The sequence below is a fragment of the Bufo gargarizans genome, chromosome 9 (genome assembly GCF_014858855.1).
Source record: "Bufo gargarizans isolate SCDJY-AF-19 chromosome 9, ASM1485885v1, whole genome shotgun sequence".
Taxonomy (NCBI): domain Eukaryota; kingdom Metazoa; phylum Chordata; class Amphibia; order Anura; family Bufonidae; genus Bufo; species Bufo gargarizans.
This window is the reverse complement of record NC_058088.1, coordinates 17,143,210-17,164,974: the sequence shown is the minus strand read 5'-3', so window position 1 is coordinate 17,164,974 and position 21,765 is coordinate 17,143,210. Positions and strand designations below refer to the sequence as shown.

The 21,765-nt window shown below is 46.2% G+C and overlaps 1 protein-coding gene across 1 annotated transcript in view; it reads right to left on the bottom strand.

Moving 5' to 3' along the window:
* The window catches only part of LOC122919400 (regulator of G-protein signaling 1-like), a 44,842-nt gene that overhangs the window by 12,845 nt on the left and 10,232 nt on the right, over positions 1–21,765 (bottom strand). Inside the window, exons 2-4 of the mRNA XM_044268404.1 lie at positions 11,260–11,700; positions 1,407–1,483; positions 188–256 (exon numbers count right to left, since the gene is read on the bottom strand). Coding sequence (XP_044124339.1) covers positions 188–256; positions 1,407–1,483; positions 11,260–11,700 — 587 coding nt within the window. The remainder of the gene's footprint in view (positions 1–187; positions 257–1,406; positions 1,484–11,259; positions 11,701–21,765) is intronic.

Sequence of the window (21,765 nt, the reverse complement as noted above, 5' to 3'; positions counted from 1 at the left end):
AAACCGAAAAAAAACTTTAAGAACACACCGCTATTAAAAATGACACATGGTAGATGGGCGCTGGTGACAGAATTTGCATTGTGGCCCAGGAGCTTCACGTTTTTTCCTCTGCTCCTGTCCCAGCATGAGGCTACACGCTGAATGTCTGACACCGTACACACATAGAAGACTGTAGAGAGGCAATTACCGTGTAATGTGAGACGAGTGCGATGGCCAGAGTCGGAACAGGGACAAATGACTTCTTTTGTGCTTCTGTCTGAGAGAAGGAAGGCGATACATCACATACACATTCCACGTACGTACCTATACACACTCACAGAGGAACAGAGAGGAGAACAAGGCTGGATTTGGCAGCGGGTGCCCAGTGCTAGCGGAGACTTACATCTGACTCATTTCCTGCACTGAATGTCAGATTTTTTATTAGCAAAGCGTAATTAGCTGGGTACGTGAGAAATAGAATGTGGAAATGTTAACAGACCGCACAGCCTGTAGGTAGGTCCGACCAACATCACAGATTTGGGAACGGTTCTAATTTAGGGGCTGATAGACAGACTGCTCCCCCACATCAGCCTATATCTGCACTTCAGCTAAATTCCAGTTTGCCGGAACAAACCCTCGAAAGCCAATTTTAGGGGATAACCATATTTAAAAAAGGGGAGTACAATACCAATAACCTATCCTCAGGATAGGTCATCGACATCTGATCGTGGGGGGTCATCCCTGACGATCAGCCTCTTGAAAAGACCGTGTCGCTCTCTTCCTAGGCCAGAGACATCATGTTCATCGGTCACATGGCCTATAGGCAGCTCAGTTCCATTCAAGTGAATGGCCCCAGGCTGCAATACCAAGCACTGCCACTATACAATGTAAAGCGCTATGCTTGGTGAGCTGTGAGGAGGCCTCTTCAAACAGCGGATCGGCAGAGTCCCACCGATCAGATACTGGTGACCTATCCTGATGATGGGTCATCAATGTTCTACTCCTGGAAATCCCTTTCTGATACAAGTCCCCCTAATAGCCCAAGAAAAGGATGTATCCTTATTATCTATGAGGGCTTCTCCATCATGGTCCCCATTAGGACTTGTTCACGTGGCTGCATTATCCAGCAGTAGCTGTGGAGCATTACATCAGCACAGAAGCAGACATTGGACTACGCGGCCACATGACGTTGTGATGCACAAACAGGACCAGCGGGGACTGGAGCAGACGTTTGGTAGACTATCTTTTGTGCCCACCATGTCTGACCAAACCATCTAAAAGGATGAAACCAAGACGCCAAAACTGGGAAATTATCGATGCTCCTGCTGCTGACCACGGAGCAGGTGTTAAGCTGAGGTTTAGGGTTCTGCCTCCCACCTTCTAGGACTATTGGTATATATGGAGCCTCGGCGCGCAGTCATACTCACTCCTTCTTTTTGTGTCTTGGAGCTCTGTCAGTTTCACACACTGATCCGATATCTGTTTCTACACTGGAAGCCAGCGACTGCAAGAGAAGAGATTAGAAGAGATTAGTGACTATTCACAGCGAAGACGGCATTGTCTACTTGCCAGAGCTGAAATGATGTTCCCAATTTGGTCGGCTCGTTTCTAAACTTCATGGTCTGTGAGCACCAAGCTTCATCCTTTTGAGGAGATGGACCGTAACCCTAGAAGGGTTGTCCAGCCTATTGAGCACCAATATGAATGGAGTGTCTCACCATTAGGTGTCTGAACTGTGCAATTACACTGGAGGCATCCGATGACCTGGCACCTGAGGCTTGTGACCACCACCAATCTTAGGATTACCTACCTGTATGGGAGGTATTAGGCCGGGTTCACATCACTGTTTTGTTTTCCGTTCTTCTAATCCATCAGAAGAACAGAAAAAAAAAAAAAAAATGTCCTAGTTCTTCTCTGTAAATCCAGAAGAACATTAAGTGAAATATGTCAAGGTTGATTAGATATACAGTGGGAATCTAGCAACACCACATTACCAAGGCTAATAAAGCAGCACACGCAGAACTTAGAAAATGAACCCTTTCTGGGACTTCAACACTGATGACCGGTCAGAGATGGGGGTCAGACTCCTGGCACCTCCACCGATCAGCTGTGTGCAGGAGCACCACAGTTACGTCCACTGTGTAGTGGCCAAACCTGTTGTAGTGCAGCGCTGCTCCCATTCAGCTGGATAGGTCACTAATATCAGATTGGCGGGAGTCCGACTCGCAGTGGAATGTTACAGGAGCTGCTTTGCGCCAGAACTAGCCATGGCCAATACACCGTGTACTGAGCTGTGGAGTTCTGGTACCCGATTCTGGCGCCACAGCTGATCAGCCAGAGTGGCAGAAGACAGACCCCCGGGATCCGATGACCTATCAGATATCCATGAAACCCCTTTAATGCAGTCCGAACTCTTCCAATTTGGATGAGACAAGTTGGCCACCTAATATGTATGGGGGGAAAAGTAGGATCGGACTGTTAGACATCAACATGCTCGATCCTTTTAGTCTCAAGGGAGACAAGCCAATGCCAGAAGCTGGATGCCACGTCCCACGCTTACTTGACCCAAACGGCACTAAAACCCAAGAGACGTCATGAATGTTCTGAACACATTCCTCCAAGTCAAAGATAGAGAGGCCAGCATGGACTTAGGAGCCCCGGGGGCGTAACCATGCGGAGTTCATTACTGGAGTGTTTCCAGAAGAGTTAACAGCCTCCCTATAAAAAAGGATATAAAATAGGCACATGCGGCGTACGCCTGCTTTGCAGAAATTATTACATCGAAAAAGCAATCAGACCACATTCCTTCGAGGGACAGCCGGTTCCGGATGTATGATACACCCCCATCAGAAATAGGATCTGAAGTTACAGGTGACAAAGGCTATAGATTTTGCCTGAGCCATCGCGAAAGGGGATCCATCCTCTCTCCTGCATATATATAATATTCTCCATGAACTACTAATTCCAGATCACATTTTTCCCCCCAGATCTCTTTGTCGTGTCGTTCCTCTGTTATTCCTCCTAGACATTTATTAATAAATTGAAAACTGGGTATTTACTGGGAGTATCTCTGGACCGTCTGGCATTGACTGGACAATGTCAGATGGTGTATGGACACGCCTCCCAAATGGAGTCATACATTTCTAGGAGGAATAACAGAGAAATGGCACAACAAGCAGTTCTAAGAAAATGTTTCCTGGGAAAAAGTTGCAGGTCCTCAGTAAATATTTGCCGAGTAGGTATGTAGGCCTTTGCCAGCTGTCATTTACGTCACTCGTACTGTCACACCTTACAGTTAGTCAAGGGCAAGGTGGCAGTATGGCTGCTGCATCATCACTGATGGTCCTGTGTTGTTCATACTGGGAACAAGGGGTGCAGAGCAGGGCTGCCGATATACGTGGTGGCTGAGGGTCCTTTCACACAGGCGCCAGTGAGTAAGTTCGTTTCTGATCACCGACCGCTCGTTAACTTCATTTACGTTCAGCAATGATTGGTGATACATTAACGATCATTCATCCCCCATATAGTTCCACTGTTTGTTGGCTGTTATACCGGGCAATGTGCTGCCGACAAATTAGTTTTTTTTGGGCGTCGCATGCAATCAACTGGGTGATCAGCGCCACCTTTACACAGGCTAATTATAGGATGCGAGCATACGTACAAGGGCCCCGTATAGAGGGACCCTTAGGCAGGATTGGCCAACGATCTAATGTGTATGGGGCACAGCGGCAGGAATGTTAAATTTGAAGTTACGCCACCTCCGTCGTATGCCGATGTACAGTGCCACGTGCCGCCCTGAGGCTCCGATATCCCGTATTGTTTGCGGGTCAAATGTGCAGTTAAAAAAAAAAAAGGTATCCTACAGTACACAACCCGCAATGGACCCCAGAAGGACACCCCTTCTACCCTCCGACAGGAGAAACGTTTGGCATATGCTTTAGCAGCTTTCCAGTATGAACATTGCCTTACACTAAGGGCTCATTCACATGACTGTATGGTCACCGTGTCCATGTCCAGACCGTGTCCATGTCGAGGACCGCAGAGCTCCGCAATGCATGGGCACCGGCTGTGCGAATCCTGTAGTGCGGTGTGGACCTGAGTGGGTCCGCGATCTGCAAAATACATTAAAACATGGGACATGTCCTATCTTCTGCGGTGCGGAGGCACAGACCTGAAATCCCACAGAAGCGCTTCCGATCCGTGCCTCCACTCCGCAAAAGATAAGACATCCTATCATTTGCGGATCACGCACCCATTTAAGTCAAAGGGTCCACACCCGCAGCACGGAGTTCATGCCGTCGGTCTTCAATACGGGCACCACAGTGATACAGTCGTGTGAATGACCTCTAACAGTCTGTAGATCAGGAGTCCGCAACCTCTGGCACTCCAACTCCCAGCATGCTGCATTCACTTCTATTGGAGTTCTGAGAACAGTCATGCAAATGTGCATGCTGGGTGTTGTAGTTTCACCACGGCTGGAGTGCCGGAGGTTGCTGATCCCCGCTGTAGATGGCGCAAGTAGCGCCTGCACAGCAAGAAGAGGTTGGCGCGGTCTCCACTGAATTGGGGGGGAAGTTGCCACCTGTGACCCGATGTCTCTGTGAGCGGCATGGATGAGCTCAGCACATCCCGGCCCTACCATTTCGATGCCTCATGTGCCTCCTCTACCCTTGCTGTGCCCCTTTCTTACAGTGCCAATCACTGCTGTCGATCGGTTTTCCTCACGCCTGGCAAGGAAAGGGTTAAAAGTCAGGGGTCGTGGGAAAGCAGCTGTGTTATGAACGCCGTCCAGGCCGGGAGGGGGGACAGGAAACGGCGGGTCAGATTATACAGACCCTAAACATCCTCTTCATATAATCCTGCACTGTCTCTATATATCCCCCCTTGTCCGTTAGGACCCTCGTTCTGCCCACTCTGCCCTACAAAAAAAAATAAAAAATTAAAAAACATTTCAGAAAAAAAAACAAATACGCAGAACATACCACGCGTGTCCCATGTATTTGTTAACCTTTCACCTTCCCTCCCCCGTTTGTTTGTAAGAAGCATATTTTTAACGTTCCGATTAAACAATACAGCACAGTAATACAAAAAACAGATCGCAACGCGCAGAGCGGCCTCCTCAAAAGGATTCTCTTTTTTTGGGCCGATCCCTTGTTAGGCATCCATCGTTTATGAATTAAAATTAAAAAGAGGCTGGAGTATGCTTTTGCAACCCAAATCTATTTGGACACCATCTGATCTCTGAAAATCTCTGATCGGCAACCATGTTTTGCACTTAAAATATTCTGTGGACAGACAGGTCCTCGTACATGGGCAGATTTTTTGGCCAAAATGGACGGGAGCTGCTGATAAATCATGTCGATCGGCATGCCGGGTGTTCTGCAATGTTTACACAGAGCATGACCAGGCATCAACGATTATGCGAATGTTTGTTTGCCCGATTGGCCCATGGAAAAGGCATCAGCACAATCGCCGATCGTTGACGCCATCATTTGGGCACATATACGCTTTCATTAATGTTGGCAGCACATCTCTGTTTACTCAGGGTGCTGTGCTCTCAGCAACCGATGATTTTCCACGCTATTTGATTGTTTTTCGGGTGATCGTCTGACAATGAGACTGGCCCATGTAAAAGGCTTCAACAGAATCGACGATCGTTCGTTAAAGCCATCATCCAGGCACAAACACATTCATTATTGTCGCCCACCATAGACTTGTCATGCCACTTGCTCATTCGTCAGGTGCTCCGCCGTGTTTACATGAGGCAATGACTGGGAGAACGAATATTCACCTGATTTTGAATCGGCCCGTGTAAAAGGCATCAGCACAATCGCCAATCGTTGATGCCATTGTTCGGGCACATACGCTTTCATTAATGTCGGCAGCATATTTCTGTTTACTCAGGCACTCGACAACCAATGATTTTCCATACTGCTTGCTCATTTGTCAGGTGCTCTGCCATGTTTATACGGGGCAATAACTGGGAGAATGAAGATCTGCATGATTTTTGATACCCGATCGGTCAGTGTAAAAGGCCTCAGCACAATCGCCGATCGTTAACGCTATTGTTCGGGCACATACACTTTAATTATTATTGGCCACACATCTCTGTTTACTCCGGGTGCTGTGCCGCTGACATCTGATCATTTCTTATGCCATTTGCTCATTTGTCGGGTGTTCTGCCATGTTTACACGGGGCAATGTATGGGCGAGCAGACATTTGCATGAGTGCTGATGCCAGAAAATTGGCCCATGTAACCACTCAGCTGGAAGACCAATGATCTCCATATAAAACAATCAATCATGCATGATCAGCCGTGGTGGTGGGGCTTTCCGGGCGGAAACCACCGGACCAGCTTTGGGCATTTTATAGGAGCCCTAACACGGCCCCTTGAAATGACCAGCCCGCTGCTTCATCAGTGGGTATCGTGTATTTCCATAAGGCACAATTTAATAGAATCCCATGTAGTGATACGATTTGGACGGCGTACGCAGGGCTCTTTGCCCACCTCTTCTCCCACCAGTTACCGTAGCAACAGATGCAAGAGTCTGTAAAGATGGTTCATGCCAGTGCGGAGGGAACTGATGGTGCTAGGATTTGGCAAATGCTAAGCGCGAGCTAAATGAAATGTGACAGTACACAACACATGGATTACCGGTCTGTTATGTTCTGCGGTTTGTGTACATTATAGAACCGAAAGCGTAAACATTACTCCGTGGAGAGGAACACATCGGTGGAGACGGGGTCTGCTGCAGCGCCCAGCAGAAAAAAAATAAAAAAATAAAAAAAGGGGTGCACCAGGCATTTCTGGGGCCCAAAGCAAAGTTGTGTCTGGAGGACCCCCATTGGACCACTAAGCTCCGCCCCCCCAATGGTCCACAAAGCCCAAGCTTCCCAGGGCAGCCTAGACACTTCTGCTGCTGCTCTACAGCTGGGAACACCCCCTCCCTTCCTAGCCGAACCAGCCGCACAGGCACAGCCAACCACTTATGGCCAACAGGGCGATGCCTGATCTCTATGGCCCCAAACATTTGCTTGGTTTGCATAGGGTTAAAGTCTGCCGTGGTGCATTGGCATGTACATGTAATGCCGTGAAAACAAGCAAACTTCTAGTGGGGGACATTGGGGCGCATACCCATTAAAGGGGAAATCATTTTCTTAAAGGGATTCTTTAGATAGTTGCCATGATATCATCCCCCTGAAACGGGTGAAAATAAAAGTTTTTCTAGATGTGGTGACCTAGAAGGTATATATTTGGTTTACTCCACCATTGATGGGGTTTTTAGGCAAAAGGGGCGGGCTCACTAAGTTCCACCCCCTTTTAGCTAAGCCCAACCCATACTTCAACTGTCACCGCCTTTATTCTCTGTTGGAAGCGTTGACAATTATAGGGACAGAGCTGCAGCAGAAAGGAAGCACCCTCTGGGGTGTGATAACGAGTGCTGCAGCAGAAAGGACACGCCCCTGAGAAAGGACACACCCCTTGAGAAGGGACACACCCCTTGCGCTACCAAGTTGAAATAAATCTAGCAGAGCAATTGGAGCAGTGAATGGATCCAGGGCTGGTTCTAGCTGTGTTAGATAGAGATGGTCATGTGCTATATGACGTCTGATTTTCATTTTTTACGTCATTTTACCGTAATCATGGGACAACCCCTTTAAAGATCATGTCCAGAGTTGCAACCGCATTTCTTTTTATTGACCCAATGCATCTAAAATTAAAAAAAATTAGGTCACAATAAGTCTTAATTTTTTTTAAATCATTTTGGGTCAACAATTCCAACCTATGCATCTCCGTGGTTACAGACTACAAACGCCATAATCGGACCCCGCAGTCATACTTACTCCATCTATTTCTAACTTTATGTGAACATACCCTCAATCGGGTTACCAAAAAGCAGGGGACTGCAGGATTAGATTGTACAGGGTTTGCTTGTTATCTGTTACCATGGTGATGCACAGGTGCTGTATAAACAAAACAATCAGAAAAAAAAAGTTATTTCATTTTTTATTTTAGATGCACTGGCAAAAAATGGTTGTGAAGGACATTACCATTAATTAAAGGGGGTTGAGCCACAAAACATATTCTTTATTTTTCAAACCAGCACCTGGATTTGACTACTTTTGTAATTAAAATTTTTGTATAGCCACTGAGTTATTCAATAAAACGTATCTATATAGCGCCACCTGCTGTTTGTTCTTTTCCTTATTTCTTGTCCACCTCACTGAGGTGGTCGTATGCGCTCGGTTTAAATTTTCAACTCTTGAGAACTTGTGTCAGTTACAGGGAAAGAGCTACAGCAGAAAGGACATGCTCCCCTGAGAAAGGACACCTATGCCCCCTAAGCTGCCAGCTTAAAGGAGATCTATCAGAACATTTGGAGAAATGGATGGGGAGATCTTGGGATCCATGTGAGGTATAGCACTGGTTCTAGCTTTGTTATATGATGTACGATTCTCATTTTTTACATCAGTCATGGCATAACCCCTTTAAGCGTTGTTCTTCTTTAGATGTTAAAGGGGTTGTCTCATCTCAGACAATGGCTAGGATATGCCCCCATTGTCTTATAGGTGCGGGTTCCACCTATATTGGGAACTGAGAATGGTGGCTGGAGGACTCCAGTCCAGCCATTACCAAGCGCTCTCCCTATAGAAGTGAATGGGAGCGCACCACATATGACCGGCCACCGCTCCCATTCACTTCTATTGGCCCGATGGAAACAGCCGAGCCAGCAATATGCCCCCATTGTCTGAGATGAGAATAACCCTTTAAGATGTAATGGCCCTTCAAAAGGGTTATTATTTGTGTTGAAAGCCACCAACAAGGGCCAAGAAACTGAGCATAGGAACCTCAGGTGCTCTTGTAGCAACCTGTGATGTTCTGGCCCCTTTATTTTTTAGAACCCGGCCATTTACCACTTCTTTTTCTCCCTCAGTGATGAGTAAAAGGGCAATCCCAACCTTAAAAGGAGCCCTTCTTCAGGATGTTCACTGGTAAACCAGTCACAATGACTTGTAGGGCTAGCTCAGCTGAATATAATGATAGCTTTCACTTAGTCCTCCACTGCTTCATTCTGGAAAACAATACATTGAATCCATATGCAAACAAGAGTTAAGAGCACTGAGGGCGGGCCAATGCCTTCCTGTGCACCCTTGCTCCTCCTCCTTCTGCCAGCCCCTCCCTCTCCTTCTTAAGGTTCCTGCATAGTCATCTTTCCTGGCCCTGACACCAATTCTCCTTGCTCACTATCAGCTTGGAAAGACCAGCAATGTTACTACAGACAGAAGGTCCAATGTCCTAAAAATAGGAGAGGAACCGACATGTACAAAGCTGTAGCGATATGCTGGCTTATCCCAGTCATTATTGTTGTTTGAGGGGGTTCTCTACTCCTCCTATGAATTACCTCACTAGTTCTTCTTCCTTCTCTTACAAAACAATCTCAGGATTGCGGTTAAACTGAATACTAAACCATCACTCACAGTCACCACACCCTTCACCTGACAGCCCCAGGGAGCCTAAAGGTCTCCAATGGTTCAAGACATCTGCTTAGTCTTTTTTTAGAAACATATTTCCTCTTCCGGGACCAGTTCTATCAGTTTCCTACAAAAACACCCACAGGTCCCGGCTGTCTGTCCTTTGGTGACATAATTCTCATACCTGTAGCAGCCTGGACTGTGATGAACGAGCAGATTCTCTTACCTACGCTCATAACCGTGCAGGTCTGAGCCCATATTCATGTTTCATTTACAAAAGATCTCAGTATGAACCTGTTCTTCCTTCTTGAAGACTCCCTACCAGACTAGATCTGGGTCTCTGTTTTGGCCCAAGTAAAGTTTAAGGGCTCTGTAAAGGGTTAGTCAATGTCTTACAAGGTAGTCACCTACAGGTGCCACTAGACAGACAGTTTTCTTTCTTGTGGACAGGAGCTATTTTAAATAGTTTTTCCCAAACACCGTTGCCCTTAAGACTTCCTACAAGTTGGATCTCCATGAGAAGAAAGAGTGGAGCTGCTATAACGTGCAGTCTACTGGGACTATAAAGTGTGATTTATCGTTCACTATAGTAACACAACCTGGATTTACTGCTTGGGTGCTTCATCCCTGGAGATTTAATATCCAAGAACAGTGGTCACCGGGTTCATCGTCCAGGATGCGTTGTGAGAGGAACCAAAAGACCAGAGGCAATGTAACTGATGGACAGGGTGTGGCCTTCAGAAAAGACTGAGGGCTTTTTTGAAGTCTACAGATTCTAGGAAAGCCTGAGGAGCAGGCCTTGTTGATCAGGAAATGGGAATCACAATAGACTGGATCTGCAAAAACGCTTCCGTTACAATACAACCGCATGCATCCGTCATGAACGGATCTGGTTGTATTATGTCTGATATAGCCATGAGGGATCCGTCATGAACACCTTTGAAAGTCAATGGGGGACAGATCCGTTCTATTGTGTCAGAGAAAACAGATCCGTCCCCATTGACTTACATTGTGTGTCAGGACGGATCCTTCTTGCTTCGCACCACATCGCAGATAGAAAAATGCTGCTTCCAGCATTATTCTGTCCGCGATGGGGATGAAACCAAACGGAATGGAATGTATTTTGGTGCATTCCGTTTCGTTCAGTTTTGTCCCCATTGACAATGAATGGGGACAAATCTGAAGCGTTTTCTTCTGCTATTGAGATCCTATGACGGTTCTCAATAGCGGAATTGAAAACGCTAGTGTGAAAGTAGCCTAAAACCTTTTACTGCCCCTACTCTAAGTTCTTCTCATACTGAAATGGTAGTACTATAGTGTACAGTTTGAGATTGCTGAAGTTGTTGCCTCCAGGACCGTAGACTCTGGATACTGTAGAAGACCGCATGCTACTGCAGCACCAAAACAATACCTTTCAAGATACAGGATCAATTGACAAAAAGAATGGACAAACCAATGTTTTGCGCAGTAGTGTCTCCAGAAGTGCAAACGTAGCCTTACTGGTTACTTCTGTCTGGATCACTATGGTGCCCTGAGAGGTAAGTGCAGACAAGTTTCTAAAGTCTGCTATTGGTTTAGTTTGGGGCTACTATATGTCCACTTAGGTGCTCTATGGGACAGCACTAATGCCATGTCTTAGGGATCTTTTTGCCTGTCTTATAACTAAAGACAATCTGAGCCTGAGCTTCTGCTACTGTGTTAGGACCTACTGAAGTTGTCGGTCAAGTTCTTCTAGCCTTAGAAGAACATCTGGAACCATTTACTAAAGCGGCTGGGTATAACGTCATCTCACTCCCCTAATTTACCTTAAAGGATCCCATAAAAAATGACAGAAGATTCTGTTTTGCAACGGTCACTTTTGCAGCTCTCCTCTTCTTCCTTAATGTCTTTGGTGATGGCAAGCTCCATCCACTGCCAGACTTCTGCTTCTCACCAAGGGTCTCCCCCCTGCCTCCTGAGTCCAAATGAGACTCGCTCAGTGTCCTCCACATGGCTCCTGGGACCCCCAGAGTTCTGTTTTCTGACCCTTCCTCTTCATCACTGTCACAAGTTAAGTTACCCGCACTGAATGAGCGTTCCACCCTCACTTCCGGGACGGGCAAGGCTGAAGCAATGTTGGATGAAGGGTCAGGGACATCAGTAGGCGGTTGTCTTCTGATAGCTAAACGCTTCCAGTGTTGAGGGTTTTCAGGAGAGAGACAGGTTTCACTGCCAGACTTTCGTAGGGGGTTAAATACATGGAGCATCTGTGAAAGACAGAAATGTGGTATTAAATATCTAGTTGTGAACCTTGAGATGAACATCTATGGGTCCTTCCTAATAACAAATGTCCCAATTTTGAGGCCATACGCATAGATGATGCCTAACCCATCCTTGGAACCCCTGATTGGAGAACACCATCTTATAAAGATGTTCTCAGATATGTGATTTTGGTCAACCTTCGTCAAACTTGTTATGGAGATGCTATTGCGATTTAGAAGAACAAACCCGCTCTCACTTCGATACAAATGTTTGGACAAGCTTTTGATACTGGATGACCATATGGTCAATCTAGTTTTTTGAGATTTGGGAATTGAAAAGGGGTCATCAAAAATGCACAGTCCTATTGATATTGGTGCACTCCACCACGTGTGTGTGTGCGTAGTACACAAATTTTACTAATGTTGGTGGGTCACTTTGAATGTGTACATAAGATACGTTGGAGGCCATCTGTGTATGTGGAGGTATGTAAACGAGGCATAAAAGAAGCGTGCAGAAGAAACACCTCACCTGGAAGAACACAGGGCAGGTGTGAGAACAGGTGTATAGGAGCAACGTTTAAGGATGAAACGTGAGTATGATGAAATTCTGAGCAAGGTCTTGTTTATTCTGCACGTTTAACCATTTCCATCGGTTTTATTCCAAGCTTTCCAGCCATATTTGGTCATCATAGAGAAAGTTTTCAGAAAACATTCTCCTGCCTCCCCCCCAGTAAAAAACTGGTCACTTGATTGGCATCCCGTGAAATTGGCCCCAGAGCATGAATGTAAATTGTAAGCTCGACTGGAGCCTGAACTAGTATGACTGCATAGATCCTGGGTTCAGGACTCCGTAAAGATGGAAAATCTGATGAAAGTTGGTACCTTTTAAAGAAGCACAGTAAATTCCTTCCGTCTGGTATAGACGCTCTGAAATTCTTGACACTAAATCCACCAAAAGTATTCAAATACTCATTTTCGCTGCAGCTATAGAACATGGAAGACCCAACTGTAGCAACCTTTTGTCTACAGGCGGATTATCCAAAGACAGTGGTGAACCTACCCATGCTGTTTGTGGGTTTTAACATTCATGGGAGGATCAAGATGTTTTGGGGTTATTCTACCCATGGATTCACCAAGTTGTTTTTAAAATATGCCCTTATGGGTTGCCCATGCTGTTTTTGGATTAGAATACCCATCAGCTAACCATGTTTAAAGAAAACCCATTCATGGGTGTTCATGGCGTTTTTGCATTATCCCACTCACGGGTTGACCATGCTGTGTTTGGGTTATCTAACCCTTGGGCTGACCATGCTGTTTTCAAAATATGCCACTAACAGGTTGACCATGCTGTTTTTGAGTTGTACCACCCATCAATTGATAATGTTTTTAGAACACCCGCACATGGGTTGATTATGCCGTTTTTGAGTTATTCCACCCATTGGTTGATTATGTTTTTAGAAAACCCAGTAATAGGTTGACCATGCAATTTTTTGGGTTATCCCACTCATGGGTTGACCATGCTGTTTTTGGATTATCCCGCTCACTGACTGAGCATGCTGCTTTTGGGTTACCCCACCCATGGGTAGAACATGCTGTTTTGGGGTTAACCCACTCCTCTCTTGATCTTGGCCGGGCTGTTGTTACAATATGCCACCCCTGGGTTCACTGTGCTGTTTTGGCGTTATCCCACTTATATGTTGTTTTTGGGATTTCCTACCATCCCCTTGGCCAAGTTGTTTTTAGAATATACCACTCATGCCGTGACTATGCTGTTTTTGGTTTATCCGACTCATCCCTTAACCAGGCTGTTAGAATATCCCACCCATGGGTTGACCACGCTATTTTTGGGTTATCATCCAAGTACTGAGAGGGTAAGAAACAAAAACGATAGAAATATTTTATTTACATCCCATAATCTTACAATTCTTCTGGGGGAAAAAAAAAGAATTTCTTGAGACGTGCAAGATGGTAGTTGGGGCTTTTGTTTTCTGGACAACCTTTTTTCGATAAGCAGGTCCCCCGGTGACTCTCTGACTGGAAGCCACTGGAAAAAGTAAACTTTTTTTATATATATTTTATTGCCACTAGGGGTGCTCTTGCAATGGAATATTTATAACAGCAGCAAGATCTTCCAAATGATTACTTGTCCATTCATACTTACGAGCACTGCTCTTAGACAAACACATCTCAGCAGACATCAATCATTTATCAGCAGCAATAATGGGTTACAATATTCATGAAGATATTTATGCAGAGGAAGCACTCTCCGTGTGTCTGAAAAATAACAGGACTTTTTTTTTTTAAATGGCCTCGATACTTAAAATTGGCAGCTTGCTGATATAAGTCATCCCTACATATGTATGTGGAGGGCCTCAGCACTGCAGATTTGTGAGATTATTAGGGCAAGAATATTTTGGGGCCGTCAGTCACCCCATTGAAGACCTCAGGGTATCCTGTGCTTACAACGGCTGATATCGGGAAGCTATTGACGACAGTACACAAAACATACCAGAGGTGTAGTCCTCCTTCACGGTGGGACACCACATGCATTTCAGTACTAGTGACATCCTCAGGACTGGAGAGAAAAATGTGCAAAATACGACTTAAAGGGAGTCTGTCAGCAGTTCTGACCATGCTAAACTGCTTACAGCAGTTTAGGTTGGGGCTGTGGAGAGCAGGATGGACATACCTTTTGTGGAGCTTTCATTATCAGGAGTAGTGTGAATAAGAACTATTATTCTGCCAGGTTCTGCTCCTTCAAGTGCCCTGGATGCGTTGCTTTGTTATGAAGTGCTCTCTGCTTTGAGCTGCTTCGTGGCCCTTCCCCTCTGCTCCAAGCGGCGGCTGCAGTGGTCTCCTGGATAGATGCTAAAGTGGTCACTCAGAGCAGAGCACTTGCAGGAGCAGAACAAAACTTCCTATTCACACTACTCCTGATTAAAGCTCCACAAAAGGTGTTTGCTCTGCTCTGCCCAGTCCCAACCTAGTGCTGTCAGGAGTTTACCATGGTCAAAACTGCTGACTGACTCCCTTTAATCCTTGTAAAATCAGAAGACTTAGGCTAGGTCTACACGACGACATTTGTCGCGCGACATTTTGTTGCACCAATGTCGCGCGACAATTTTTATAATGGCAGTCTATGGTGTCGCACTGCAACGTGCGACATGCTGCGACTGCGACGCGACAGTCGCAGAAAATCCATTCAAGATGTCCATTCTGCGACTGTCGCGTCGCAGTATGTCGCATGTTGCAGTGCGACACCTTAGACTGCCATTATAAAAATTGTTGCGCGACATTAGTGCAACAAAATGTCGCGCGACAACTGTTGCGCCCTATTTGTCGCGCAACAAATGTCGTCGTGTAGACCTAGCCTTAGGGCTCTTTCACACTTGCGTTCTTGTCTTCCGGCATAGAGTTCCGTCGTCGGGTCTCTATGCCGGAAGAATCCTGATCAGTTTTATCCTAATGCATTCTGAATGGAGTGAAATCCGTTCAGGATGCATCAGGATGTCTTCAGTTCCAGAACGGAACGTTTTTTGGCCGGAGAAAATACCGCAGCACGCTGCGCTTTTTGCTCCGGCCAAACATCCTGAAGACTTGCCGCAAGTGCCCATTGAAAGGCATTGATCCGGATCCGGCCTTAAGCTAAACGTCGTTTCGGCGCATTGCCGGATCCGACGTTTAGCTTTTTCTGAGTGGTTACCATGGCTGCCGGGACGCTAAAGTCCTGGCAGCCATGGTAAAGTGTAGTGGGGAGCGGGGGAGCAGTATACTTACCGTCCATGCGGCTCCCGGGGCGCTCCAGAGTGACGTCAGGGTGCCCCACGCGCATGGATGACGTGATCGCATGGCACGTCATCTATGCGCATGGGGCACTCCGACGTCATTCTGGAGCGCCCCGGGAGCCGCACGGACGGTAAGTATACCGCTCCCCACTACTACTATGGCAACCAGGACTTTAATAGCGTCCTGGCTGCCATAGTAACACTGAAAGCATTTTGAAGACGGATCCGTCTTCAAATGCTTTCAGTACACTTGCGTTTTTCCGGATCCGGCGTGTAATTCCGGCAAGTGGAGTACACGCCGGATCCGGACAACGCAAGTGTGAAAGAGGCCTAAGTTTTTCTCACAGTTGAGGCTTGTTACATTGACCTTTAGGGCCCATTCACACGACCATATTTTTCTGTCCACGTCCGTTCTGCAATCTTGCGAGTCGGATGCGGACCAATTCATTTCAAAGGGGCCACAAAAGATGCAGACAGCACACCGTGTGCTGTGCGCATCCGTACTTCCGTTTCGCGGCCATGCCATAAAGACAGAATATGTCATATTTTTGTCCGCATTTGTAGACAAGAATAGGAATTTCTATCATGGAGAAGGATATATCAATCCGCAAAAAAAAAAAATGCAGTAGGAACACGGGCTGTATCTGTGTTCGCAACTTGTGGTCCGCAAAAACGTATACGGTGGTGTGAATGAGCCTGTAGGCTGAGATAGATGGCATATGAAGCAAGTCAGTGGGTGGTACTGCATCCACTGACCACTTCATCACCTCCTGGGGGGCTAAACAAATACCCTTCTGTCCTGGGTGGTAAATCCCAGCACCTTAACAAAAGGCCCAATTTGATGTTCTAGACCACGACCCCAAAGCTCATGTTCCTGCTGCTGCAACAATGTGGCGTGACACTTGCCGCAGAGTGGGCGGTGGTAGCCACGCAGACATGTCATTACCACACGTATAGTCCAACAAGCGTGGTGGACATACATTTATCTGCATCTTGCGGATCGTGGACCCATTAAAATCAATGGGTCCGCATTGCAATGTGGAGTGCACGTGACCGTTGCCTCCGTTTTGCGGATTTGCAGCCTGAAACTCGGCACGGCCGTCCTACGGTTGTGTGGATGCGCCTAAGGCTACCTACACACTCCGGGGATTATGCACAGTTTTATGGCGCAGATTCCCGCGTAGAAAAGATCGCAGCGTAATACAGAACCAGCAAAGTGTATGAGGCTAGATAAATCTTATGCACTTTCGATCTGCAGCACGTCAACCGTTTGTGCGATTTTTGGGATGATTTTCACCCTTTTCAATGGAAGTATGAGATCTGCAGCAAAATCTTATGCGCACAAATTTTTTTCAGTGTCCATTCCACAACGGAGTTATTTCCGTTTTTTTACAGCCCCATTGAAAAAAATGATTCCACATCCAGGCCACAATAAAACGGAAATGACTCTGTGTGCATTCCGTATGTCCGCAATTGGTTCCGCAAAAAATAAAAAATAAATAGAACATGTCCTATTCTTGCAGACAATGACAGGCATTGGTACAATGGATCAGCATAGAAAACAGATGTAACACGGATGTCACACAGATGTCATCCGGTTTTTCGCAGATCCGTGATTTGCGGAGCGCAAAATACATACGGTCGTGTGCATGAGCCCTAACACATCTGGACTCTGATGCACAGAAAGTCATGGGTAATTTCTGCAAGTCTACCCGAGTGCAGATAGCCTAAAGGGCAATTTACAGTATATGAGGGTTCTGATTAGGGGTTCCTCTCTCAGGAAGGCAGATGGCAAATTCCCTCGGGGGCAATAAACTGACTAAAAATTGCTACTCTGCTTTATGTCAAGCGGTTCTTCTTACTATAAGACGCGTCTGATGCTTTTCTTCATTCTTTACATACTCCATAAGTCAAGGTTACATCGCAGGTCACTTAAATTTAGCAACAAAAATAAATAAATTGTGCATAGTTCAAAAATCTGTGTAGAGGCCCGTGTACACTGCAGCGCAGTTCATGCAGATTTTCTGGGTGTATTTTTGTGCGCTTTTTGGTGCGTTTCCACACCAAATCTTCATGCGTCACCAGCAGTTTTTGTTATGCATTTTGACATGGATTTGCCCCAGATTGCATTGCAAAGAATGAACACTGCACAATCCGCACAAACAATACACATTCTGCGAATTCGCCCTGAAAAATTCCGCACCATGGAGATGAGATTTAGAAAATCCCATTTACTCAGCTGGTACCGCACTACACTGTAATTTTCACGCGGAAAATCCGCATGGACAATCCGCTTGTACTACGCAGCTTGTGCATACACCCTAAGGCTACTTTCACACTAGCATTTTTCATTTCCGGCACTGAGTTCCGTCCTAGGGGCTCTGTACCGGAAAATAACTGATCAGTTTTATCCCCATGCATTCTGAATGGAGAGTAATCCGTTCAGGATGCCTCAGGATGTCTTCAGTTCAGTCTTTTTGACTGATCAGGACGGAGATAATACCGCAGCACGCTACCGTTTTATCTCCGGCCACAAAAAATTAACACTTGCGATTCAGCATTTTTTTTCCATAGGTATTAAAAATACCGCAATGCCGGATCCGTCCTTCCAGTCTGCGCATGCGCAGACCTTTAAGAAAATGTGAAAAAAAATAATTATAGAAACGGATCCGTTTGTCCGTATGACAAACGGACAGACGGATCCGTTCTTGCAATGCATTTGTGAGACGGATCATCATCCGGATCCGTCTACAAATGCGGTCCGTTTGCATGCAGACTTCCAGCGACGGAACTGCTTGCCGCGGATCACTCTGCCGCAAGTGTGAAAGTACCCTAAGGCTGTTTTCACTGGTGTTTTTCTGTATTTTTGCATACCTTCTACGCTTTTTTTTTTTTTTTGCTCCTTTTGTTCATTAGGTGTTTTTTTTTGTCTTTCTGGCTTCTTTTCAGAAGAGTCGCAGACTGGAGCGCTTCCTGCTTTTTTAAATCTTCATTTTTGTAGGTGAAAGATGCCATGAAGAAATAGTTTACTGCATGGGCGTTTTTACACCGTCCTCACCACTTGGGAGTGATCAGGGGCGTTACATCGGCCCCAGCAAATTTACACCTGGTGTCAGGGGTGCACCACCGATGAGGCCAGGTGAGGCAGAACCAGGTAGTGGCAAGAGAGGGGCAGCAGGAGGGCCACGGACAATGAGCAAAGAATTGTGGCAAATGGTTTATGTTAAGAAATTGGCATGGGGGGGGGGCGCAGTTTCAGCCTCAGGCAGCAGACAGGCTAGGTGCCCCCCTGCCTAGTCTAAATGTTGGTGAAAAACTACTCCTCTCAGGGGCTGGAATCGTTTTTTTCTCTGCAGACACCGACTGACCGAGATGCTCCTCATTCATGACGTGGCACACGCCTCATCCTCAATTATGTGCATCCTCTGGCCGTGGAGCAGGGGAGAATGAAAGACCGGTCTAAAATGCCAATCTCAGTAAATGACCCCCACTTTGTGCAAAAAATGGCAGAAAAAAAAAAAAAAAAATAAAAAGGACTAAAAAAATAGAAAACACAGATGCCAAAAAATGCAAAAAAATAAAATACTGTGATTTTTTTTGGGCCAACACCAGAAACTAATTTGTGTGTGAAGACCCTAACGGAGCCAATCACTTCTCATCAGTCACGTCTCCTGCTCGCAAAAACAAAACAAACAAAAAAAGGACGGTGTCCCCATTTTAGAGCTTGAGGGTCCCAGTAGCAGGACCGCTACCAATATTTTTATGACATTTCTGGTTGCTTTGAAGGGAGAAAAAAAAAAAAAAAAACCTCTTTCAAATGTACAGTAAATTCACCTTGAACGGGTGGATGTGGAAGTCGCATAAAGAGAATTCCCTTAACTTAAAGGGGAACTCCACCGAGAAGAGATAGGCTGCTTTAGTTCCTATTCTTAGTTCTTATTTCCTGGCTACTCAGGGGTTAACTGCTCCTCCACTTAAAATTCTTGATAGTTCTTCAAAAGTTCTTTTTACGGTTCACAAAATCCAAGCGACCTTACCTTCTGTTTACCCTAAAATTCACCATAGAGAGGACTCATTGTGGACCGGGCGCCTGGCGCTGCTAATTAGTGGTTTACGTGGCCAGAAATCAGGTATTCAGCACAGAGCAGCCATGCAGAGCGCTATAAAATCTTGACGGGGACGCAGGCACCTGACCAGGCCTGTAAAGAACGATCGCATTCACTGGTCACTGGAAGGAATGCCGCAGACCTCAAGAAACCTCTACTTTCCATCTTCAGGAGGATAACAGCGGAGGAAACAAACGGTCCTGCACAAATGCGCTACATGTTGCATGGCGTGGTGGGGTACGGGCAGAACGTAAGCTAGAAAATGCTATCCATTACACAGAAGCCAATCTGAACAAGTAAGAGCTGCAGTATAAAGCATGGGGGGTAGACTGCGCAGGAGCCCAAACCTGCATTAAATTGGGAGGCGGTTTTCACCTCTCACACTGCAGCTAATCTGGCACTGGGCAGTAGTCCAAGCTCACACGTGCCCCCTTCTAACCAATGCCAGCATAGATAAAATTCAGGCTGCCTGCACCAGCCACCAGGGGGAGCTCACTGCATACACAGTCAGTGAAATCTATAGAAAGACATATGCAGTTAGCTCCCTCTAGTGGAGGTTATTTTGGGAATTATTATTCAGAAAGTTGCCTTAATGTTCTGAAAAGTGGCTGCCGTTTCTACCATGGGTCATACAGGCACTTCTGCTACTACCATTAGCATATGCGATTGTAATTTAAGCAGTTGTCTCACATTTTGATAACCGTCTCCGAATTGGGTCTCCACCTTTAACCAATTGAGTTACACCAACTTCATACTTCAAATAAGGTAAAAATGACATGAAGGTGACCAGCACAACAATATCCCACCCGGGCACAGCGCCAGGATGCGGTATTATTTACATGACACGAGGATGGACCCGGCTGTTCTGTAAGACCTGTGATTAGATAAATACATATGTGTTTGTGTATGTCGGTAATTTTACGGGCTGAATCCTGTGTGGGGACAACACAACATTCCCCCCCCCCCACGGGGCGTTACCTACTGCTGACTCATGTCCTTGAGAAACAGTCCGGGATCTGTCACCCTGTTATACAGAGGCCATCAAAAGATACCGCAATACAGTGGTCATGTGGACGGACGGGTATAGATTTTGGGAACTCTACCCCGCCACATGCGAGTCACATTGTTACCAGATTATACACTGAGCAAAAATATGAAACACAACACTTTCGGTTTTGCTCCCATTTTGCATGAGCTGAACTCAAAGATCTGAAACATTTTCTACATACACAAAAGACCCATTACTCTCAAATATTCTTCACAAATCTGTCTAAATCTGTGTTAGTGAGCACTTCTTCTTTGCCGAGATAATCCATCCCACCTCACAGGTGTGGCATATCAAGGTGCTGATTATACATGAATATTGCACAGGTGTGCCTTAGACTGCCCACAATAAAAGACAACTCTGAAATGTGCACAGTTTTGCCTTACTGGGGTTAATCAGGTTGTTGATTGTGGCCTGTGGAATGTTGGTCCACTCCTCTTGAATAGCTGTGCGATGTTGCAGAATATTGGCAGGAACTGGAACACGCTGTCGTATATGCCGATCCAGAGCATCCCAAACATGCTCAATGGGTGACATGTCCGGTGAGTCCGGGCCATGCAAGAACTGGGATGTTTTCAGCTTCCAGTAATTGTGTACAGATCCTTGCAATATGGGGCCGTGCATTATCCTGCTGCAACATGAGGTGATGGTCGTGGATGAATGGCACAACAATGGGCCTCAGGATCTCGTCACGGTATCTCTGTGCATCCAAAATGCCATCAATAAAATGCACCTGTGTTCGTTGTCCATAACATACTACTGCCTATACCTTTAACCCCACCGCCACCATGGGCCACTTGATCCACAAGTTGACATCAGCAAACCGCTCACCCCCACACACGCTGTCTGCCATCTGCCCATAACAGTGAAAAACGGGACTCATCTGTGAACAGAACGCCTCTCCAACGTGCCAGACGCCATCGAATGTGAGCATTTGCCCACTCAAGTCAGTTACAACGACGAACTGCAGTCAGGTCCAGACCCCGATGAGGACGACGAGCAGATGAGCTTCCCTGAGACGGTTTCTGACAGTTTGTGCAGACATTCTCTGATTGTTGCTGCAGCTGTCCGGGTGGCTGGTCTCAGACGATCATGGAGGTGAACATGCTGGATATGGAGGTCCTGGGCTGGTGTG